Source organism: Tauraco erythrolophus, chromosome 17, assembly GCF_009769465.1.
Source record: "Tauraco erythrolophus isolate bTauEry1 chromosome 17, bTauEry1.pri, whole genome shotgun sequence".
Lineage (NCBI taxonomy): Eukaryota > Metazoa > Chordata > Aves > Musophagiformes > Musophagidae > Tauraco > Tauraco erythrolophus.
In genome coordinates this window covers 17030411-17051849 of record NC_141481.1, presented here as the reverse complement: position 1 = coordinate 17051849, position 21439 = coordinate 17030411, and the positions used below count along the sequence as shown (strand labels likewise).

The following is a 21439-nucleotide window of genomic DNA, read 5'->3' as shown; positions in this document are numbered from 1 at the left end:
ATGAGATCCAAGTGCTGCTTCATCCAGGGCTGTAGGTCCTGGATGCTACAGACCAGGTCTGCTGGTAGGTGCTTCTGACAGCTGCTTGCGGTGGTGGTGCCTAGAAGGACACGAGGTGTCAGACGTGGTGATAAAGCCAAGCTATCCTAGCAAGAGTTTTGTAAACAATCAGTTTTGTCTCTTTGTAGTCACCAGAAGGATGAACTGCTGGTGCTTCTGAAGTTGACAGGTTCCTGCCAGGGTGAAGCTGTGTTTTGTAGCAGCTTTTGAACCAGGTCACCCTCAGCACTTTCTCAGCTCCCCGAGGAGGATGTGAGCCACCAGCACCATTCTGCAGAGGAGCTCAGACCCGTACAGTATCGGATGCTTCCCCAGTGCTGTTCAAGGGGAGCAGGAGCGCAACCCAGAAAGGTGTAGTGAGACTACAGCTTGAACTCCTAAAAGTACGTCCAGTTTGGGGCTTCCCAGTACAGCAAAGACCTTGGCAAACTGGAGCAAGGTCAGTGGAGGGGCACTAAGATGGTCACGGAGCTGGAGCATGTGTCTGCAAGGAGAGGATGAGGGAGCAGAGTTTGTTCAGGCTGGAGAAGGGAAGGCTTTGGAGGAGGTCAACCAATACCTACAGGGAAATCATCTAGAAGACAGAGCCAGGCTGGCTCTTCACAGCAGTGCATGGTGGAAGGAGAGGAAACAACAGGCATAGGGGTGAAACAAGAGAGCATCAACTGGATGTAAGGAGATTTTGGCCAGGAGGACAGTCAGTTAATAGAGTGCTGCCCAGAGAGGTTGTGGAGTCTCTGTGCTCGGAGGTCTTCAAGGTCAGACTGTATAAACCGGAACAACCAGTTGTGATCTCCTAAGAGACCCAGTTTGGGGCAGCAGGTTGGACTGGAGACCCCTCTGAGGTCCCTCTGACCTGAGTTATTGTGGGATCCTCCGTCCTTGCTCTTGTGGAAGTGGAGTGCTGCCATCACTCATGGGCAGAGAGGTCCCCCAAGGGCCCCTCTTTTGTGGGCACATTTGTGCCATTGCAGTGGGCCTGCCTGGCACTGCCCAGCTCAGTTGCTTTGACATGAGCCTCCAAGGAAGCAAAGGGGAGGGTTCTTCGCTGTCTCTGCCCTTGCTCAGTAGAACCATGCTGGTGCGAAGTGGGAGAAGAGGACAAAGGGACAGGTCCCTTCTGGTGCTCTATTTTTGCCTGGACCTCTCTGAGGTTGGGTGAAGGTCACTGCTGGTGAAGCCTGTTTCGTTTTCTTGTCTCGCTTTGGAGGAGCAGGAGAGGCAGGATTTGGAAATACTTATGCAACCTGCCGTGTTTGTATGGTGCTGGCACAGAGCTGGTGACACTTCTGTAGCCTGGGGGGTTTAGAAGTGTGAATCAGAGACTGTTTTCCTCCACCGATGCTCCTGTAGAAATTTGTAAAATGTGGAAAGTCCCGGTTCCTCGTGTTTCTGTGTTGCTCTGCCAGTATATCTGCTGCAACCTTCTCCTGGTCCAACCTGCCAGCCCTTGCCTGGCTCTGCAAGAGTGAGTCAGCTCAGCCAACAGCATCTCCTTTGCCTGAGCTTCGTGCCGTGCCTCATCCCGACCCACGTGCCCTTCTAACAGTTGGAGTGCCAGAGTGATGCCACGTGCTTCCTGACCCCCCACGCCACCTTCTCGTGCAGCTGTGGATGTCTCCTGCTCCGGCTCGACTCTGGAGATGTGGTAGGTCCACACGGGAGACGGCTCAGCCATCCCCTCTTCGGTTGGAGCACGCTGTGCCGTTGGAAGAAGGAGTTAAATAGCAAACAGCTGGATGGGGGGAAGGGGAAGGGATTCGTGATTTGTAGCTCACTGATAATTCAGGCAGGATTTTGTTTGGGGTTTTTTATGATATTTTTTTTTTTCTTCCACAAAGTTTTAGTGCTTTTTCTTGTATTTGTCAAACGAGGATTTTGCTGCAATGTATTCTGTTTCAGAGAACTCGGCGTTTGTACGTTGCTGAATAGAACAATTGATTTTTATTTATTTGTTTATTTACTGCAGGGGAGAAGCGAAGCAGTAAGTTTTAAGGCTTTAGCTGTTCTGGAGGAGTTTTATTTAGAGAAACAGCCCGATTCTGTTGCTGTGTGTGATTGACACAAAGTCACATCATCCTGTTGCCAGTGCGGGCTCTGCAGCGGAGCCCTGGGATCTCTCGCTCCAGTGCTCAGGTCACCCCAAGCCATTTGCTCTGCCAGTCCAAGGTGCTTCTGTCCAGGGCTGGTTGCCATCTCTTGCCCTGGAGCTCAGCTGCACATCACACAGACTTGGCACACCACCGGCTCCCTGCCAGCAGGAAAGACGCAAACTGCAGGTTTTCGGGCGCTTCCCGGTCTCGCACCCTGCCCTCTTCCTTCCTGTCTTGCCTTGCTCTGCCGAGGCTCCAGAAAAGCCTTTGGTCCCAGATGACACCCAAAGGTGGTGGAGACCCCTGGCTTGTTTCATGCCTGTGTAGGAGCCAGGGCTCTAGAGCAACAGGACACGCAAGCTCAGCAGAGACTCAACTCATGGCTCAGCGGAGCCCTGGGAGGGGAATATCACTGTCCCAAGGTGGGTTTGGAAGGTGACCAGCTGCTGCTGAATCCCTTCCATGTCTTGTCCTAACAATTCTGCCCCGCTTCTGTTAGAGGAAAGTTCCTGCACGTCAGAGGGAAGCAAAAGGCTGCGATGTCCCTGCAGTGGCTCTCTTCTCTGGCATCCCAGCCAGCATCCCTCTCTAGAGGCCGTCACCTCGGCAGTGGGCTCCTAACTCCTCAAGGCAGAGGGAGCAGCCAGGTTCCCTGGGACCTGATCAGCACGCCGAAGGCTGCCTGCTCGGTTGAGTACCTTCTGTTTTCTTTTTTAAGTATTACAGTTACACTGGTGTGACTGCCAAGGCAGGTGCAGCCCTGCCAACGTGGGGGTGTCTCCTGCCAGCTGATGTGCACCCTGTCTTGGTTGGGTGTAGCTCCTGCGGTGGGAAGCATGGCCACGGAGTCGTACGGCTGTCGCCCTTTCCTTGCTGCCTGCACCCACCAAGAGCTTCTAGCAGATCCCAGCTGCCAGCCCGACGGGCTGCTGAGAGCTTGCATCATCGTGCTCCCTGTAAAGTGTCCCCTTCCCAGGAAAAGCCCTTCTGTGGGTGGATGACTTTGCCAGGTTGCTGTGGAGAGGCTTTTTTTCAGAGGAGCTCCTCTCCTGCGCAGACGCCCGGGAAGGTGGCAGGTGATGTTTATCTCAGTTGCGTTTTCTGGGGCTGGAGAGCATGTGTGTTGTCATACAGCAGATGGGCTTGGGGAATAGGTAGCAGAGACAACCCTATTTCCTCGTGTAGGCTTGTTGCCCGCCAGGAAAGCAGCCAGCCAGGCTTTGTAGGGAGAAGTACAGAGCTGAGACAGGCTGCAGTTGGGTTTCTCCTTCAGCCAGTTCATTTTTGGGGAGGTAGGTGTTGGTGTAGGACAGACCACCATGTGCTGGTAGGGGTTGCAGCGTGTAAGGATGCACCAAGGGCCAGTGTTCAGTGCTGCCCTTCCAGCCTTGTGCCCTCTGTGATCTTTGGACCCTTAAATTAAGTCTGGTGCTCCAGGCAGGGACTTGAATTGGCTGTCAGTCCTTGGCAGGAGTCCGGTGCGCTGCCAGTCGTCAAGGCTGGGCAACCAGTGGCTCATGGACGACAGCCCAAGACGCCTGTCCCATGTCCTGTCCCGTTTCTGTGTGTCCCACTTGCTTGCAGGGAAAGCTGTGTGACTGCCGGGCACCACGACATGGTGGAACAGACATCCTGGGGAGAAGTGGGCAGGAGAGTCTCCTGCCAGAGCTTACCGTGCTGGTGGCCCTGCCACTGCAAGGGGAGCTACAGACCTTTGAGGGAAGAGCTGGTGGTCTTTGTGGGAGGCTTTTTGGTTTCCATGAGACATATCACTGGAAAAAGTCAAGTAGATGGAAATTCCAGCAGTGGACAGGATGGTGTCCCTGGAATGGACAGTGATGGGAGCTGACTCCTGTGGTGTGTGGAGGAGCCTTCCAGCCTTCCACCTCCCTTCCCACTGCCTGGAGCTTGGATCTCCTGCCCGGCCAAGTGAAACCACGCTGCCTTCCCTGAGCCCGCAGCTCGTCACTCACACCGCATCGAGCAGGTCTGCTGCAGTGACGCATCCCGCTGTCCCCTCGCGTGGGACTTCTGTCTTTTAGGTTATCCCGGTTTTCCTTTCTCTGTATTGGTATGGGAAGGGACCAGGTGGTTTCTTTCCATGGTCTTTGCATGACCAAAAGCCTTTGCCTGCTGGGTAGGACTGTGGGTGCAAGAGTGGTGGGTGCCACAGGAAGAGTGGTGGCTGGAGGGTCCCGATCCGCAGTAAGCAGTGCGACATGCGTGTTTAGGGGGGGATTTTTTGGAGCCAGCGCTCTCCAGCGCGGCGTACGGTGGGTCACAGCACGGGGTGCTGCGGGAGGATAGATGTGGACGGCACGAGTTGCTGACAGCCTTTGCTTCTCCTTTTGCTGATGCCTGTGGTTTGATGGACCTCAGCCAGGAAGACGAATGGATGTGACAGGATCACGGTGCCCTTCATGGCCCCGTTTGCTTCTCCGCCTCCGCTGGTGCCGGGCATGCAGCTCTTTCCCTTTCTCTGTTTTAGGAATGATCAGCTGTGGGCACGGTGCTGCCACGGGGGAAAGGACTGTACAGTGGCTCACAGCTGTAGGACTTCAGGCGGAAAAATCAATGTTTATATTTCTCGTAGCTGGGAAAGATTCCTTAAATAACTCCAGTAAATAAATACCTTGTAAAGTTCAAACTATGAAGGCACGGTATATGAACCAGAACGAATTTTCAAGCTCTCTCTTGCAATAAAATGGGTTTGGGCTTTATTTAGAGAAACGTTGGATTTAAGAAGGGAGTTGAAGGTTATAGCTGATCTTTCTGGGAGAGGGAGCTGCTCTGCTGATGGCTGTGGGGCATGGTCTGGAAATATGGTCTGATTGCTGCTGCTGGAGTATTCCCAGGAGAGTTTCTGGTGCACCCGGCCAAGGGGAGGGTCACTCTTCTCCTCCCCGAGGTGCTTCTTGCTGCATCCTCCGTCCCCTCCAGACCCCGCTGCTGCAATGCAGTCTGCTCAGCCGCCTTGGGAAGCTGGTTGTGCAGGTGCTGCTGCTTGGGATGCTGGAGACCAGCCAGGACCCGGATCCCTCCGTGGACTGCGCCGGCGTCTCAGAGCTTTCTGCACTTGTCCTCTGTGGCATAAAATGTCTTCTTCCCCTTCTTTGTTCCAGCCTGTGTTGTGGTTGAACTGGGTCCTTGAAGGAGAAGGAGCCAGCGGGGAGCCCGCTGGGTTGCAGCCCCTGGGATTTGGGCTGCTCCTTCCTTGATCTGGGATGGCCTGAATTTGCTGTTCCCAGAAAGAGCTGAGGGCATGGGATGGACTCCAGAGGCTTCTCCTGCAGGGTCAGCCCGGCCTGGGGTCTTGGGCAAGCAGGGCAGGGTGGAAGGGGTTGGAACGGGACCAGCTCAGCTGGAGAGAGACACAGCTGGCGTCGAGCTTGGGTTCAAGGTTGGGGCTTTAGACTTGGCCACGTTATCTGGGAGCAGGAGTGCACGGAGGGAGGGCTCTGGGCTCGTGCTGCACCTTTACCTAAAGGACAACTGTTTCGTCCTTGTGCAAAGGAGGAGGAAACAGAAACTTCTGTTTCAGCCCCACCTTTGCTTGAAACTCCGGGAAATGACCCCAAGCAGGGCGCAAAGGGCACCGTGCAGGGCTGGGATTCCTTCTGCCGTTCGTCAGCACGCGTGCAAGCATGGCACCGCCTTCCTGAAAGCCCCGGGAGAGCCGCGGTGAGGGAGAGCTGCTCCCTGCGAGCCCGGAGGCTGCCGTGGCCTGTGGAGCTGGTGCTGCTGCTGCGCTTCGCTTGCTGGAAATTGAACCTTGCCACGAAAACGGTGTTACGACTTTGTGCCCCGGAGCGAGGTGGCCGGGGCGTGCGTTGGAGCCGTTCCCCCGTCAGGGTTTCAGGCATTCCCGGACGTTGGAACCGAGGGCTCTATGGCATCTCCACTTCCCAGGTAAGCAGGGCAGGAGCTGGCGCTGGGACGCGGTGCCCTCCTCTGCTGAGCTCAGAACCTGCTGGTGAGCTGTCCCGGCACACCACGACCTGCTTCGGCTCCGGCACGGAGCCACTGCTCGCCGGCTGGCCGTGCCGGGCGTCTGGCCCCGAAGCCCATATGTGGTGTACGGTAAAAGCCCCACCGTACACCACAACATGCTTTTCTTTGCTCGGTGGTGTCTGGCGTGGGATAACACAGTCATCCCGGTGTGGATAAGTGGTGAGCCAAAAGGAGAGGAGAGAGACAGGAACAGAAAGTGAAACGGAGGTGGGCTGGAGTGACACAGAAGGAAGAAAGAATTGACCCTGGGAACAGCAAGAAGGCAGAGCAGGGTGTCACCTCCTCCAGAGAGTTACAGACGAGCTGCAGGCGTACAAGATTGTGGAGGTGGGGCGCAGAGGCGGTGTTCTTGCTCGCCAGGGTGCAGCCCCGCCGTGAGAGCGGGGTCGGTGGGGTTGCGGGGCTGTTTCTGTGCCCTTCCTGAAGTGTTTTGGGTGGAAGCCAGCGCGTCGCCATGCACTTGGAGAAATCGGTTGTCGGTGCCAGAGGAACAAGTGCCTGGAGAGCAATGACTGGATCGGTGCTTGTTCTCTTCCTGGAAGCAAAGTCCTGACCGTGCCAGCCCAGGAAACGTGTGGGTACCCTGCATACCGGGTGGCCCTGGCCTCACGCTCTCTTCTGCTTTCTTCCAGCCACTCCCATTCTCCCGGCTCCATGGCTGCCGTCCGCGAGTGGTCCTGCACCCGCTGCACCTTTCTGAACCCCGTCGGCCAACGGCAGTGCTCCATCTGCGAAGCCCCGCGCCAGAAGCCTGACCTCAACCACATCCTGCGGCTCAGCGTGGAGGAGCAGAAATGGGCTTGTGCCCGCTGCACCTTCAGGAACTTCCTGGGCAAGGAAACCTGCGAGTTGTGCGGCTTCACCCCAGAGCCAGGGCCCAGCGGCTCCCCCTTGCCCGTCATCAACGGCGTCTTGCCCAAGCCCACCGTGCTCGTGGAGCCCAAGGGCACGTCCAAGGAGGAGGCTGCCAAGGCAGAAAGCAGCAGTGAGGACTCGGAGGGGAAAAGCCCTGATGAAGCAGAGCTGGAGAGCGGCTGGGCTTGCCAGCGCTGTACGCTGCACAACACGCCGGTGGCCAATTCCTGCTCTGCCTGTGGTGGTCCACGCAAGCTCTCCCTGCCCAAGATCCCACCAGAGGCGCTGGTCGTCCCTGAAGTCATCACCCCCGCCGGGTTTCACATGGCCCCCTCTACCCCACAGCCTTCGGTCTCTGCAGAGATCTCTGATGGTGACGCCGTGGCCACCCAGGGCCCAGTGGCTATGGAACAAGAGGCCCAGAAGATACCAGCCTTCAGTCCCTTCTCCCCGGGGCTCCAGAACAACCCTGTGCCCCGCAGCCGCCGGGAGGTGCCCCCCCAGCTGCAGATGCCGGGGCCCGAAGCCTCCCAGCCCGTGGCGCAGAGCGTGGCCGGGCAGAAGGGCTCTCCGCAGGGTCAGGCCAGGGCTGCCCCGGCTGCCCGCTTCCAGGAGCTGCTGTCCAACAAGCGGCTGAGCGTGCTGGAGGAGGAGATGGAGGTCAGTCCCTCTCACTGGAAGTGCAGCTCCTGCTCCTTGCTTAACTCTGCCGGAGCCGGCAAATGCGAGGCTTGCAGCGCCCAGAAGGGCAGCGACACCATCAATCTGGTGGGGGACTCGGTGAGGTTCACCCCGTGCAGCCCCTCCAGCCCCGACTTCACCACCTGGTCCTGTTCCAAGTGTACCCTCAAGAACCCACCCAGGCCCAGAAGTGCAAAGTCTGCGGATCCTCCAAGCTGCACGGCTTCCAGGAGCACGGGACGCAGGGCGAGCCGTCCCCCCCGCTGCCCCGACTGCGGGGCTTGCGACAAGGGGAGCTGCTCCTGCGGCAGCAAGGTCCCGTCCGCCCGCAAGGTCGCCCGCCTCTTCCCGTCCCAGCTGCCCGCTGGCCAGGAGAGGCCGGGCCAGTGGGCTTGTCCCGCTTGCACCTTGCTCAACGAGCTGAAGGCCAAGCACTGCGCCGCCTGCCATACCCCGCAGCAGTACGTGGCCCAGCGCAGGGGCCTCAAGCCCCTGAAGCGACGGGAGAGCATGCACGTGGAGAAGAGGCGGCAGACGGACGAAGGAGAGGCCAAAGCCCTGTGGGAGAACATCGTGACCTTCTGCCGGGAGGTGAGTGCTTGCTGAACTAGTCTTGCTCTTGGTTTCGCTTGGAGGGGGCCTTCTTCACGCCGCCGCAGTGAGACCAGGGCATTGCTGGGCACCAGCGTGCTGGGTTCTCTGTCTTGGGTACCAGAGAAGGTCTTCGCCTGCAACAGCTGGATGCTGGTTGTTAACTCTGAAATGTAATATTTAAATTGGTGCGAGATAATGTCTGGGGTGAAGGTGACCCACACAGTTCAGCCCTGGTCCAAGGGGTGAGGAGGTCCAAGTGTTAACTCTGAAACCTAGTGATATTTTAAATCAGTGAGAGAGAACATCTAGGTTGGAGGGGATGCTCTTAGGTGGTCAATACAGCTCCTTCACTGCCCAAGGGTGAAGAAAGCTGGGAAAGAGTGTGTCCAGGTTGGCTGGTGGCATTCCTCTCTGTGGGCAGCAACTGCGGCGTGTGGGTGCAAGAAATCCGGAGATGCAGCAGGCAGAGGCTCAGAGTGCTGGCAGGGTGCAGGCAAAGGAACTGCCGCCACTGCCAGCAACCGCAAGTGTTGAAGAACTGTGAGCCGGACCTTGGCGTTCTTGGTTTTGGTGTTTGTGAATCATAGAATCACAGAATGGTTTGGGTTGGAAGAGACCTTCAAGATCATCCAGTTCCAACCCCCCTGCCATGGGCAGGGACACCTTCCACTACACCAGGTTGCTCAAAGCCTCATCCAGCCTGGCCTTGAACACTTCCAGGGATGGGGCAGCCACAGCTTCTCTGGGCAACCTGGTCCAATGCCTCACCACCCTCATTATAAAAAATGTCTCCCTTAGATCTGATCAAGATCTTCCCTCTTTCAGTTTCAAGCCATTGCCCCGTGTCCTGTCACTACACGTCCTTGTAAAAAGCCCCTCTCCAGCTTTCTTGTAGGCCCCTGTAGATTCTGGAAGGCTGCTGGAAGGTCTCCCTGGAGCTTTCTCTTGCTGCAGCTGCAAATGGCTCACCCCTGTTTTGAGAAGGACTGGTGAGGTTTAGCTGTGCCCCAGGAGCACATGCTATCGCCTTCCCCTCCCACTAAGTATCTGCCTAGATCTGTTGGGTTTCATTCTCAAACGCAGCTCTGGTGGCCCTATTTTTTAGCCTGAGTGGCATAAGAAGCTCCTGTGAATGCTGCTCTTTCTCTGCCCTCCTTCTGGGGGAAGCATCCAGCTCTTCTGGACCAGATGGAAAGGGAGTTGCAGTCCCATTTTGATGTCCAGACAAGGCTTTTTCTGCCTGGCCCCAGGAGTGTGTCCATGCCTTTGCTTCCGCTGCCCAGACTGAGGACCACAGAGATGTTTGGCTTGAGGGGTAAGCTGTGGAGAATGATCCTAGTTTGGAGTTATGGGTTTTTTTAATTGCTACATGGCCATCCTAACAGACGTGGGTCTTTATAGAAGAACGACCCTGATTCTGCTTCTCTCCCTCTTTCAAGCAAGTGAATAGCCTCTTTTGTAGGCAGGGAACATCTGTTACATCCAGAATAATCAGGCCTGAAGGATGAATTATGAGAGATGGCCAAGTTGAATTAGCAGCTTGCCACTGCCAAGAACGGGAGTCTGCCTTGCCCCATCCAGCACAGCTCTCGGCCAGAGCCTTGGCTGAGCCCCTTCAGCTCGCTGAGCCGGCAGTAACGGGCTGTTAGATCCCTGTGGGCCATCTCCTGAAAATCTCCCTAAACCTAAACCACTGCTGTTTTCTGACTCTTCTTATTTTCTTTTACCACTTATTTTATGGTAAGTGTGGCCAGCAGGTCGAGGGAGGGGATTCTGCCCCTCTGCTCGGCTCTCAGGAGACCCCACCTGGAACACTGTGTTCTGCTCTGGGGTCCCCAACACAAGAAGGACATGGAGCAGGTCCAGAGGAGGCCACAAAGATGATGCTTTGGGCTGGAGCACCTCTGCTCTGGAGACAGGCTGAGAGAATTGGGGCTGTTCAGCCTGGAGAAGAGAAGGCTCCAGGGTGACCTTCCAGCAGCCTAAAGGGGCTCCAAGAAAGCTGGAGAGGGGCTTTGGACAAGGGCATGTAGTGACAGGACAAGGGGCAATGGCTTTGAACTGACAGAGGGGAGATTTTGATGAGATCTAAGGAAGAAATTCTTTCCTTTAAGGGTGGTGAGGCACTGGACCAGATTGCCCAGAGAAGCTGTGGCTGCCCCATCCCTGGAAGTGTTCAAGGCCAGGTTGGATGAGGCTTTGAGCAACCTGGTGCAGTGGAAGGTGTCCCTGCCCATGGCACGGGGGTTGGAACAAGATGATCTTGAAGGTCCCTTCCAATCTAAATCATTCTGTGATTCTGTGAATTAGAAATACGCGAATGGAGACATCACGGTGTGAAGGTAATTAGCTGTCAGACAGGCTCTCCTGGCACTGCTGGGGAATTGCACTGCTACAGCTCTTGCATTGCCTCCATCATCAGTGCTGGGGAGGTCCATGGGCTCATGCCCAAGCTCCTTTACTCCTGCTGAGTGCTGTCCTGGCCCTGGTGAGACCCTGGCTGTGACACCGGGGTAGCCAAAAGCCTCTTCCACCTCTGCTGCCTGGAAAAGCACAGCAGGGACCCCACAGTGGCCAGGAAAGCGGTGACATCCACAGGCTGTGACTCACGGACCGCTGCCTTGCTCTGCGTCCGCACCGCCCGGCACGGCGGGTTCCTGGGAGCCCCGGCTGCACCCCGAGAGGCGAGTGTGCGAGGCGAGGACGTGGCGAGATGAGGTTGCTGGCCCCTAGGCTGCTCGTCAGCTGCATGGAGCAGGAGGTCCCCTTGGGACAGCCAGCGAGCCTGGGGACATGTCCTTGCAGTGTCATTCGGACAGTGACGTCTATGAGCTGAAAACCACCCTTGTGCTAACGAGAAGCTGGAAGTGCCAATTGAGGTGCCACGGAGAAGGTGTTCACGCAGGATTGCATCAAAAGAGGGAGGACAACTACTAGTTTGGTGTGCATAGGAGCTAATTGAAATCGGAGCCAGCTTTTGCTGAAATAATTTAATTTAGTTTAATTAACACTAACAAAGAAATCCCGGTTCTTATTTCACCCTGTGTTAAGCTGCCTGAAAAAGCTGCTCTTCTCCACTTGGTGAAGTTCTGCACTTCCATCCTGCCTCCGTGGCTGATACCTACGGGATTATCTGCCCTTTGGTCCGTCTTATTTTATTCAATACGCAGCAGGTATTGCAGGTGGGCTTGGACATGGGATTCCCTCGCTCTGGAATTGCTTGCCTGTTTGTGGTGTGGCTGAATCCAACTGTGAAAGCTGCTCCTAACATCCCACCTGTCTGTGTCTCGGGGGTGGCACAGGACTGCCAAGCCCAGCGTGTCCCCTCCAGAGCAGAGGCAGCTCAGCCCGTTGCCCAAGGCTCGGGATAAGGAGCGTTTGTTTGCCAGGTGGCTGCTGGCAGGCTTGCTGCTCGCCTGCTTTGCCACTTGCAGCCAAGGTCCCCCGCGGTCCAGCTTTTAGCACCAGCACAAAGCGCGAGACGGTCCCTGCCCGGGGAGGTTCCTGTGAAACAGAAAAGCACAAATCCCAAGCACAAGTCCAGGCTGGGCAGAGAATGGATGTAGAGCAGCCCTGAGGAGAAGGGCTTGGGGGTGCTGGTTGATGAGAAGCTCAACAGGAGCCAGCACTGTGCGCTGGCAGCCCAGAAAGCCAACCGTGTCCTGGGCTGCACCCAGAGCAGTGTGGGCAGCAGGGCGAGGGAGGGGATTCTGCCCCTCTGCTCTGCTCTCGGGAGACCCCCCTGCAGTGCTGCCTTCAGCTCTGGGGTCCCCAACATCAGAAGGACATGGAGCTGTTGGAGCGGGTCCAGAGGAGGCCACAAAGATGATGGTTTGGGCTGGAGCACCTCTGCTCTGGAGACAGGCTGAGAGAGTTGGGGCTATTCACCCTGGAGAAGAGAAGGCTCCAGGGAGACCTTCCAGCATCTTCCAGTACCTAAAGGGGCTACAAGAAAGCTGGGGAGGGACTTTGGACAAGGGTGTGTAGTGACAGGACACGGGGCAATGGCTTTAAAGTGAAAGAGGGGAGATTTCAATGAGATCTCAGGAAGAAATTTTTCACTCAGAGGGTGGTGAGGCACTGGACCAGGTTGCCCAGAGAAGTTGTGGCTGCCCCATCCCTGGAAGTGTTCAAGGCCAGGTTGGATGAGGCTTTGAGCAACCTGGTATAGTGGAAGGTGTCCCTGCCCCTGGCAGGGGGGTTGGAACTGGATGATCTTTGAGGTCCCTTCCAACCCAAACCGTTCCATGACTCTGTGATTAAAAAGGCAGATTTGAGTTGTAGTCTGGAGCTCAGGGCCCAGAGAGCTGAGCCGGCTCGTGGCAGGGCTTGAGCTCTGGACCTGCTGCACAAAACACATCCGTGCCGTTGCCGGCAGACACCCGGCCCCAGACCTGCTCCTTGGCACAGCATCAGAAGGGGCTGCCCGGGTCAGGCAGAAGGGCTGGGGGCTCTGCTCTCCCTCCTGGGATGCTCCAGGAGGCTTTCCAGGGCCACCCTGTCCCAGGAGGCCCTGGGGAGCTGGGGGGAGCCGTGTGCCGCACGGCTGCGCACTGATGCTCTCCTTGCCTTTCGCTCTCGCAGAACAAAGTCAATTTTGTAGATGACAGTTTCCCCCCTGGGCCCAAGTCCGTGGGATTCCCGGAAGGCGACAGCGTGCAGCAGAGGGTCAGACAGTGGCTGCGACCCCACGAAATCAACTGTAGCATCTTCAAGGACCGATCGGTGAAGTGGTCGGTGTTTCGGACACCCAGACCCTCGGATATCCTGCAGGGGCTGCTGGGCAACTGCTGGTAAGGGCGAGCGGGCCAGGCTGACACCCCCCAAACCCCTTCCTCCCCCCCTGCTCCTTCATCCAACTCCAGATCAGACCCCTCAGCCCTACTCAAACCCATTTACACCCCAGGCGGGTACCCCATCCTCTGCCTCCCCCCTTACCGCGCAGCTGCAGACCACGGTCCCCTGCACTGCACGGCACTGGCACTGCCCACCCGTGCCCCGCTGAGACCGTCCCGTCCCGCTGGCAGGTTCCTGAGCGCCCTGGCCGTGCTGGCCGAGCGGCCGGAGCTGGTGGAGAGGGTGATGATCACGAGGACGCTGTGCCCCGAGGGTGCCTACCAGGTGCGGCTGTGCAAGGACGGCACGTGGACCACGGTGCTGGTGGATGACATGCTGCCGTGCGACGAGTGCGGATACCTCCTCTTCTCGCAGGTCGGTGGTCCTGGGGGCGATGGGGGTGCTGGGAGGGGGTGGGCAGTGCTGCAGGGGCAGGGGGAGGCTTGTCCTTGGCTCTCCCAGGAGAGAGGGCTGATGGAGGCAGCGGGAAGAGGTGCTGCTGTGGTTCACGTGAGGCCCCTGCTCTGTGCTACATGGGGCATTTGCAGCTCAGAATCCTGCTTTTTGCTGCTCCTGGACAGCGGAACTCTTTGAGGCCATAAAATAAACCTATTGAGGCCCTTGGGGCGTTTTCCAGGCTGTGATGGAGAAGTTTCGTTTGCAGTTGCTTTTCCCTCGCTCCTCCCTGCGCCACATCCGCTTCGCTGGCCGGGGAATCCATCCCTGTTCTTCCCGGCAAAAGGACAATGTTTTAACCCGTGTGTTTTGCGCTGCGAGAGGCTGAGGAAAAGCTGCCGCTTTCCTCTGCGGGGAGCTCTGGCAGCTTTGCCAGGGAGGGGCCGTGGAGAGCGAGGCAAATCGGCCCGTTTCGAGCCGGTGCCCGGCTGCTCTGGGCACACTCGGGTGGCATCTGCTGGGATTGACGGAGCTCCCTGAGCCGTTCGGGACGCCGCTGCGCCTGATGCCCTGTCCTGCCTGCAAGCCCCCGGGGCACTGCTGGGATCATGTCCGTGAAGGAGACTGGGAATGTCTTTATTGAAACTCAGGCTGCAAAATCTGCCAAACAAACCAAAGTGCTGCTGGCAGGAGGAGGCAGGGACCCGGGAATCTTGGGTCGGACTTTGTTCTCCAAATCCCAACCCTCTGCTTTAAAATACAGGCAGCCCCGAAGCGCATCGTGCGTGGATGTCAGGACAGGACTCTGGCTGGGAAGATGAGGCCCAAAGATGAGTGTTTGGGGAACTTCAGTGTTGGCACAGTTTGTAGAGTCCCCAGCTGTGTCCCCACCGTGGATGTGGCCCCGTCCTGGGGCGACTGCGAACGGCGTTGGAGCTAATGGGCAGCAGTCTTGGCACGGCTGGCAGAGCCGACTCCTGAGCCCAGCTTAACCCTGGCTCTGGGCAGAGGGGCAGGGGTCCAGGCAGGGGCTTGGCACTGCGCGGGCACAGGTTGGGCACTGCCGAGCCCGGGCTGCCTGGCCGCGTTCTCGGCAGAGTGGGTGATGGCCCCAGGGACACCAAGCGGGGCGAAATGATGGGCAGTGCTGCTGGATGCTGGTCCTGTTACAGAGAAACTTTGGAGAAGGGAAGAAGGAGGAGTCTGTGCCTACATTTTGCCTCCCCGTAGACAGAGAGGAGCCAGTCAGACACGTTATTTTCAGCGTAAGATTCGCCTTTTTTTTTTTTTTCTTTTCCATTCGTCTTTCCTCTCTTAAAATTGCAAGTCTGCTTTTTTTTTCTTTCTCAAGATTGAAGGTTTTCCCGTGAGCTGGGCTTGCCTTGCCTTTGTTTCCAGGGGCATCTGAGTCGGGATGAGATTTTTCTGCCGAGCGTTTCGCTGTGTGAGCTGAACGTAGGGGCTAAAAATGGAAAACCAGAGAGTTTCAAAAATAAAGGAAAATCAGGCTCTTATCAGAGCTCCCTGGCTGCGGCTCAGGCAGAAATAACCAACATGGATTTTGTTGAGTGAGGGACTCAAAAACCAGTGAAAAGCACTGGTAAGCTTGCTTTATCCATCGGAAAGAAACCTTCGCTGCCCTCCTTTCCTCTCCCAGCTCGCGGCTGCCACCTGGGAGCCGCACACAGTCACTGTGTGCCGGTGCTTTTCCTCTGCTGCCCCCCAGGCTGCAGGTACTGAACCCAGTTTCTGGGCTCTGGGAGGCCAGCGAATGTCTCCTCACCTTCCTCTTCACGTCCTCGCTGCAAGCAGGGGCTGGAGCGGAGGTGTCTCCCCCCCTGAGCCTCAACATTCCTGGGAGTAAAGCATGGCTGGTGACTGCGCCCCGCAGCAGTGGCTCAGCTGTGGTGGCGAAGGCTTCTCAAACCTCTGGACACGTTACTGCAGCTTCTGCGTTTCTTCCTGAATCCGTAACCAGCCTCGTGATGCCAAGAGTAAGAGCCTGGCACCAGAGCAAAGCGACTCCGGAGAGTGTTGCCCACTGCAAAACTTGCATCGTCTCGTTCCGTCGTGCCCCTGTGCCTGTGCTGGAGTACAGGAGTTTGCCCGTCTTGTTTTTTGGAGCTTTTGGAGCTTGTCTTTGAAACCACATCTCTGTTCCGTGGGTGAAATCTAATCAGTCCCATGGCCATGTGTGCTCTGGGCGACCTCCTCTGCCAAAGGTGCGTTGGTTTTGGTTTGCAGCAGTGTGCGAGTGAGGGGCAGCTGTTCCGGATGTGCTCGATATCTTCTTCCGCTATTAAACATTTTTAAATCCAGGTTGAAGCAGAAGGAAGAAACCATTGACTTTAGAAGGTGGACACCCACCCCTGCCAGCCTGGCTGCCTGGGCACCCCAGGGTGCAGCCATGTCTGGGCCTCCTGGGCATTCCCTCCAGGACGTTTTCCCGAGGATGATTAAACTGCAAGCTCAGCGCTGAGCAGGCAGCGAGCACGGCCACCCTTGGCCTCACGCAGACAAGTTCCTGGTGCCATGACCTTGGTGCTCCTGCCTCCCTCCCGGTCTCCTGGCAGGGCTGGGTGAGCGGGGCTGTGCCTTGGCTGCGCGCTCCGTCTTCGCTTTCCCGTCTCCTGCCCGGCACGGCTCGTGACGTGTCTCTCCCTCTTTCCGCAGGCCCAGAGGAAGCAGTTGTGGGTCGCCCTCATTGAGAAGGCGCTGGCCAAGCTCCATGGTTCGTACTTTGCCCTCCAGGCAGGGCGTGCTATTGAAGGCCTGGCTACACTAACGGGTGCCCCCTGCGAGAGCCTGATGCTGCAGGTCAGCTCCACTAACCCTCGCGAGGAGCCCATTGACACTGACCTCATCTGGGCCAAAATGCTGAGTTCTAAGGAGGCTGGGTAAGACGAGGCAGGAGGGCGCCGTGGCCAGAGCATGGACGCTCGGAGAGGGGGGCGAGGGGGGCCGCTCTCGTTCGGAGAGGCTCAGAGGAGAGGGGCTGGTGCATTACCTAGGGTGGACACCACCACCCTTGGCATCCATCTGGAGTGCTGGCAGAGCTCTCCCTCTAAGCTCTAGGAAATGATTTCGCCTTGGTTTAATTTTCATATGGAATTAAAATCCCAAGGAAGTTCCCTGTGCGTGTTTACCGCATGTCCCGTGGGAGTCTCAAAGTGGCTGGCGTTGAGCCCGCTTGCTTTGCTTGGAGGTTTTTTGGTGGTGTTAAGTGCTTGACCCTGCACGTATCTCCCACCCGTACGCGGCGTCTTTGCTGGCCATACGTGGGCATGACTACAGGCAGTCTGCAGGAGACAAAGCGAAAGCAAAGACCTCTTGGTCATCAACCATCATCTTCGCCCCGTCCCTGGAAGTGTTCAAGGCCAGGTTGGATGAGGCTTTGGGCAACCTGGTGTAGTGGAAGGTGTCCCTGCCCATGGCAGGGGGGTTGGAACTAGATGATCGTTGAGGTCCCTTCCAACCCGAACCATTCTGTGATTCTATGATCACGCTGGCAGGACAGCAGTTAGGTTCCTGGGCTCTGTGTGGTGGAAATCAGAGTGATTTTTGTTGGGGTGGCTGAAGGCAGGGTTGTTCCCACCAGCCTGCAGCACAGGGCCCCGTGGGAGGCTGATAGGTCCCAGCACATGGTGCCCCCCCCAAGCCTGGCTGGTGCAGACCTCCCACCTCAGATAGCCTGTCCTCAGCCCTGCGGAGCGGGCCAGCTGCCCACGAAGGGACTTTCTGCATGGCTGAGCCCTGCCAGCCGACAGGAATGGGCAGGAGCCCGGGGCCTGGCAGAAAACGGCTGAGGTTTGGGCAAAGCTCTGCTGTGCGTAGACAGAGCTTGCAGAGAAGCTTGCCACGGAGCCTGGGCTCGAGTGTGCCCGTGAGCAGGTGGAGGGAGCTTGTGCTGCCCAGGCAGAGCTTGGGCTGGGGCACTGCTCCGGGGAGCTTTATGGTGGGGTTGTAGAGAGGGAATATTGGTGAGCCTACTGGGGGGGAAATCTGTCCTGTGCCTCGAGCGGCAGGGACGAGCTTCCCCCCTCCATGCCAGGCCGGGTGGGACACCGAGGGTTTTGCTGTCCTCCATGCAGGTTCCTCATGGGCGCGTCCTGCGGCGGAGGCAACATGAAGGTGGACGATGTGGCCTATGAGAGTATGGGTCTGCGTCCGCGGCACGCGTACTCCATCCTGGACGTGCGGGATGTCCAAGGCTTCAGGTGAGCTCAGGGTGGAGGCTGGCGTGGTACAGCAGATGTTCCTGCCAGCCCTGGGGACAGGTCATTTGAGGATGTGCTGGACAAGACCCTGGGGACTCTTCGGTGTCCCATCCTCATGGCCAGCAAAGGCTGTTTCTCCATCCCAGCGTGTCACATAAATGCCATTGTCATATAAGCCATCCTTGCCTGGCACTGGCTCCACGTCCAGGGCTGCTCTGCTCCGGGATGCCCTCTGGTGCAGAACGGTTGGTTCACCTACTCTTCTCACCAGATGCAGAGGATTGAATTGAGCTCTTTCAACTCAGTGAGGCAACTGGAGCATCCTTCTCACCTTTGGAGGGTGGGGGGATAGAAAGGGGTGCTGCCCCGGCAGCCTGGGTGCTGCACGGAGCCCAGTTTTCATCCATGTCACTCTTGGGATTGTGCAGCTCCGGGCACACGCTCGGCAGCCCCTTCCTGGCTGAGCCCCTTCCCTGCGGCACCTGGCTGGAGGCCTTTGGGCACGGAAGGGCAGAGGGAGCTGCAGCAGGTCCAGAGCTGCAGGACGTGGGCATCTGGGGCTGCGGTGGGGGTGGCAAATTAGGTGTGAGTTGCTGTGAGGGCTTTGAAAGGCAGGGGCAGAAGTGGCGTGGTGCCCTCTGCGAGGGGCTGGCTGGGTTTGCAGAGCTGGGAGAGCATCTCAGAGGTGGTGTCTTCCTTGTGCTCTCCTTCCTCCTGGGCCTCTGACACTGGTTTTCCCCTTTCCCCAGGTTGCTGCGGCTCCGAAACCCCTGGGGCCGCTTCTCCTGGAATGGCAGCTGGTCCGATGAGTGGCCACACTGGCCGGCTCCCTTGCGGCACGACCTCATGCCCCATGGCAGCAGCGAGGGCGTCTTCTGGATGGAGTACAGCGATTTCATTAAGTACGGTAGTGCCCAGGAGGCAGAGGCTGTGGGGCGAGGAGCCGGGCAGGGGCCAGAAAATGGGACACGGGGCTCAAAATGGGGCAGCTTCCTGCGGGTGCTCCAGGCTGGGGCGCAGGGGCAGAGCAGTGTGCCCACAGAGGACCCTGCCGGGGCTGAGCCCACCTTTCCCCACAGGTATTTTGACTCCGTGGATATCTGCAAGCTCCATTCGGACTGGCACGAGGTGCGCGTGCAGGGCATGTTCCCCAACAAGGCCAACGGGCCGGTGACGGTGACGTCGCTGACGGTATTGGAGCGTGCCGCCCTGGAGTTTGCCCTCTTCCAGGAGGGCAGCAGGTGAGCCGGGCAGCACGCCGGCAGCGACCCGGACCCAGGAGAAATCCCAAACATGTCGCCCTCTCGCCCCATGCCATCCCACAGGGTCGCAGAGCTCAGGGATGGGCCCCCATCACCATTTCTCCAGTTCTGAGGGTCTGCTCGTGCTTTAGCCGAAAGCCAAGCGCTGAACGCACGCTGGTTCCTGGGGCTGGGTGCTTGGGGCAGCAGGAGGCCTCTTCCTCTGGATCTGCTGTCCTGCCCGTGGTCTCCACGTGCTCTGCGGGGCAGCACTTGGGTGACGTATGGCCCTTCTCTGGAGAGGGACTTTTTACAAAGGTGTGTAACAGGACACAGGGCAATGGCTTTAAACTGAAAGAGGTGAGATTTTGATGAGATCTAAGGAAGAAATTCTTCCCTCTGAGGGTGGTGAGGCACTGGCACAGGTTGCCCAGAGAAGCTGTGTCTGCCCCATCCCTGGAAGTGTTCATGGCCAGGTTGGATGAGGCTTTGGGCAACCTGGTGTAGTGGAAGGTGTCCCTGCCCATGGCAGGGGGGTTGAAACTGGATGATCTTTGAGGTCCCTTCCAACCCAAACCATTCCATGATTCTCCTCCTCCCATCGCAGGCGGTCGGACACGGTGGACAGCCACTTGCTGGATCTGTGCATCATGGTTTTCCGGGCCACCTTCACCAGCGGCAACAAGCTGAGCCTGGGCCGGCTGATGGCTCACAGCAAAAGAGCCGTCAAGAAGTTCGTCAACTGCGACGTCATGCTGGAGCCGGGCGAGTACGCCGTCGTGTGCTGTGCCTTCAACCACTGGAGCGCCGCGCCGGCAGCCCCCGCCACGGGCCAGGGTAAGGGGCTGGGCTGCCCTCCCGCACCGCTGCTGGCAGGGACCGTGGGGAACGCAGAGGTGGTAAAGCCCTTGATCTTCACCGTGGGGGACCTTGCTGGGGGTGGAGGTTGCCTGTGTGTACAGCACCCCAGCAGCACCCCGTTCCGGGGGGCTGTGGGCTTGGCGACGGTCTCGCTGATCCCCCCGCTTCCTCCGTGTGTCTCCGCAGCATCCAGTCCCACCAGCAGCCGACCGGCCACCGATTATTCCAGCTATATCCTGGCCATCTACAGCTCCCGCCTGGTGATGGTGGAGCAGGTGGAGGCACAGCCCACCACGCTGGCAGATGCCATCATCCTGCTGACCGAGAACAAGGGCGAGCGCCACGAGGTGGGGGCGGGTGGCACGGGGCAGGGGCTGCAGTGGGGAGGGGGGTGATGCTGCCAGTGGGAGCCTGGACCCTGCCTCTGCCATGTCCGTGGCCTGACAAGAGTCGGGCAGGGCTGTGCCAGCTCTGGTTGCCACCTTGTCCCCTCCTACCCCGCGGATGCCCACCCTCTTTGCTCCCTGGGGCAGCGTGGGGTACCCCAGCAGATGAGCAGCCCTTGGCTGGAGGTGGAAGGTGCTGGTGCAGGGACTGAAATTAGGAGCCCAGAGGCTTCACCCCCCCTCACCCTGCCTGTTTGCCCCAGGGCCGCGAAGGAATGACCTGCTACTACCTGACGCACGGCTGGGCAGGGCTGATTGTGGTGGTGGAGAACCGGCACCCCAAGTCCTACCTGCACGTCCAGTGCGACTGCACCGACAGCTTCAACGTCGTCTCCACGCGCGGCAGCCTCAAAACGCAGGACAGCGTCCCCCCCCTGCACAGGTCCGGGGTAGGCAGGGCTGGCAGGAGGCTGGGAGAAAGGGAGAGCCTGGGGTGCCAGGCAGGGAGCTGCGGGCAGAGGGTGGGTGCTGGGGTGCTGGGCAGGGGATGGGATTGCCAGGGCAGAGGTGGCTGCCCGGCCCTGAGCCCGTCGCTCTCTTCGCAGGCAGGTGTTGGTGATCCTCTCCCAGCTGGAGGGTAACGCCGGCTTCTCCATCACCCACCGCCTGGCGCACCGCAAAGCCACCCAGGCCTTCCTCAATGACTGGATGTCGACGAAGGGCACCCACAACCCGCTGCTGACGCCCGAGGTCGCCGGGCTCCACGGCCCCCGGCCCCTATGACGAAGCGCCTCCCCCTCCCCGCTCCGCTCCCCCGTTACTTTCTCCGAGCCTCTGGCCTGGGGTCTCCCCCCGAGCTGCCAGCGCTGAGCCGTGGGGCAGAGCCGGAGCATCACGCCCAGCACTTTGCCCCATGCCACGGGGCCAGGGCAAGCTCTCGGGGCCAGGACCAGCTCTGCCCGCCGCCCCCCGCCCTGGCACCGCCGGCCCCCCACGCACTTTACGAGGCACGGCCAGGGGCACGGGGCCATCTCAGGATCCCACCTGCCCCGTACCCGCACTGGGGCTCAGTCTGCCCCGGGCACGCAGCGGGGGGCTGCGGGAGAAGGGGGGGCTGGAGGTCGCTGTCAAGGCCCTTGCCAGGCACCACGCTCAGGACTCTGCCCCATCCCCGCGGCGCCAGGGCCCTCGCGCTGCAAAAAATAGAA

General features: G+C 58.6%; 1 protein-coding gene across 1 annotated transcript in view; it reads left to right on the top strand.

Annotated features, from left to right (window-relative positions):
* CAPN15 (calpain 15) overlaps nucleotides 1-21017 on the top strand; it is a 54567-nt gene extending 33550 nt beyond the window's left edge. The window contains 13 exon segments of the mRNA XM_086622086.1: nucleotides 6797-7878; nucleotides 7881-7954; nucleotides 7956-8291; nucleotides 12879-13087; nucleotides 13322-13505; nucleotides 16200-16423; nucleotides 17618-17743; nucleotides 18493-18645; nucleotides 18823-18984; nucleotides 19592-19821; nucleotides 20032-20192; nucleotides 20495-20673; nucleotides 20837-21017. Of these exon segments, the coding sequence (XP_086478212.1) occupies nucleotides 6819-7878; nucleotides 7881-7954; nucleotides 7956-8291; nucleotides 12879-13087; nucleotides 13322-13505; nucleotides 16200-16423; nucleotides 17618-17743; nucleotides 18493-18645; nucleotides 18823-18984; nucleotides 19592-19821; nucleotides 20032-20192; nucleotides 20495-20673; nucleotides 20837-21014 (3276 nt within the window). The 5' untranslated portion in view covers nucleotides 6797-6818 and the 3' untranslated portion in view covers nucleotides 21015-21017.
* Nucleotides 21018-21439: the final 422 nt, after the last annotated feature.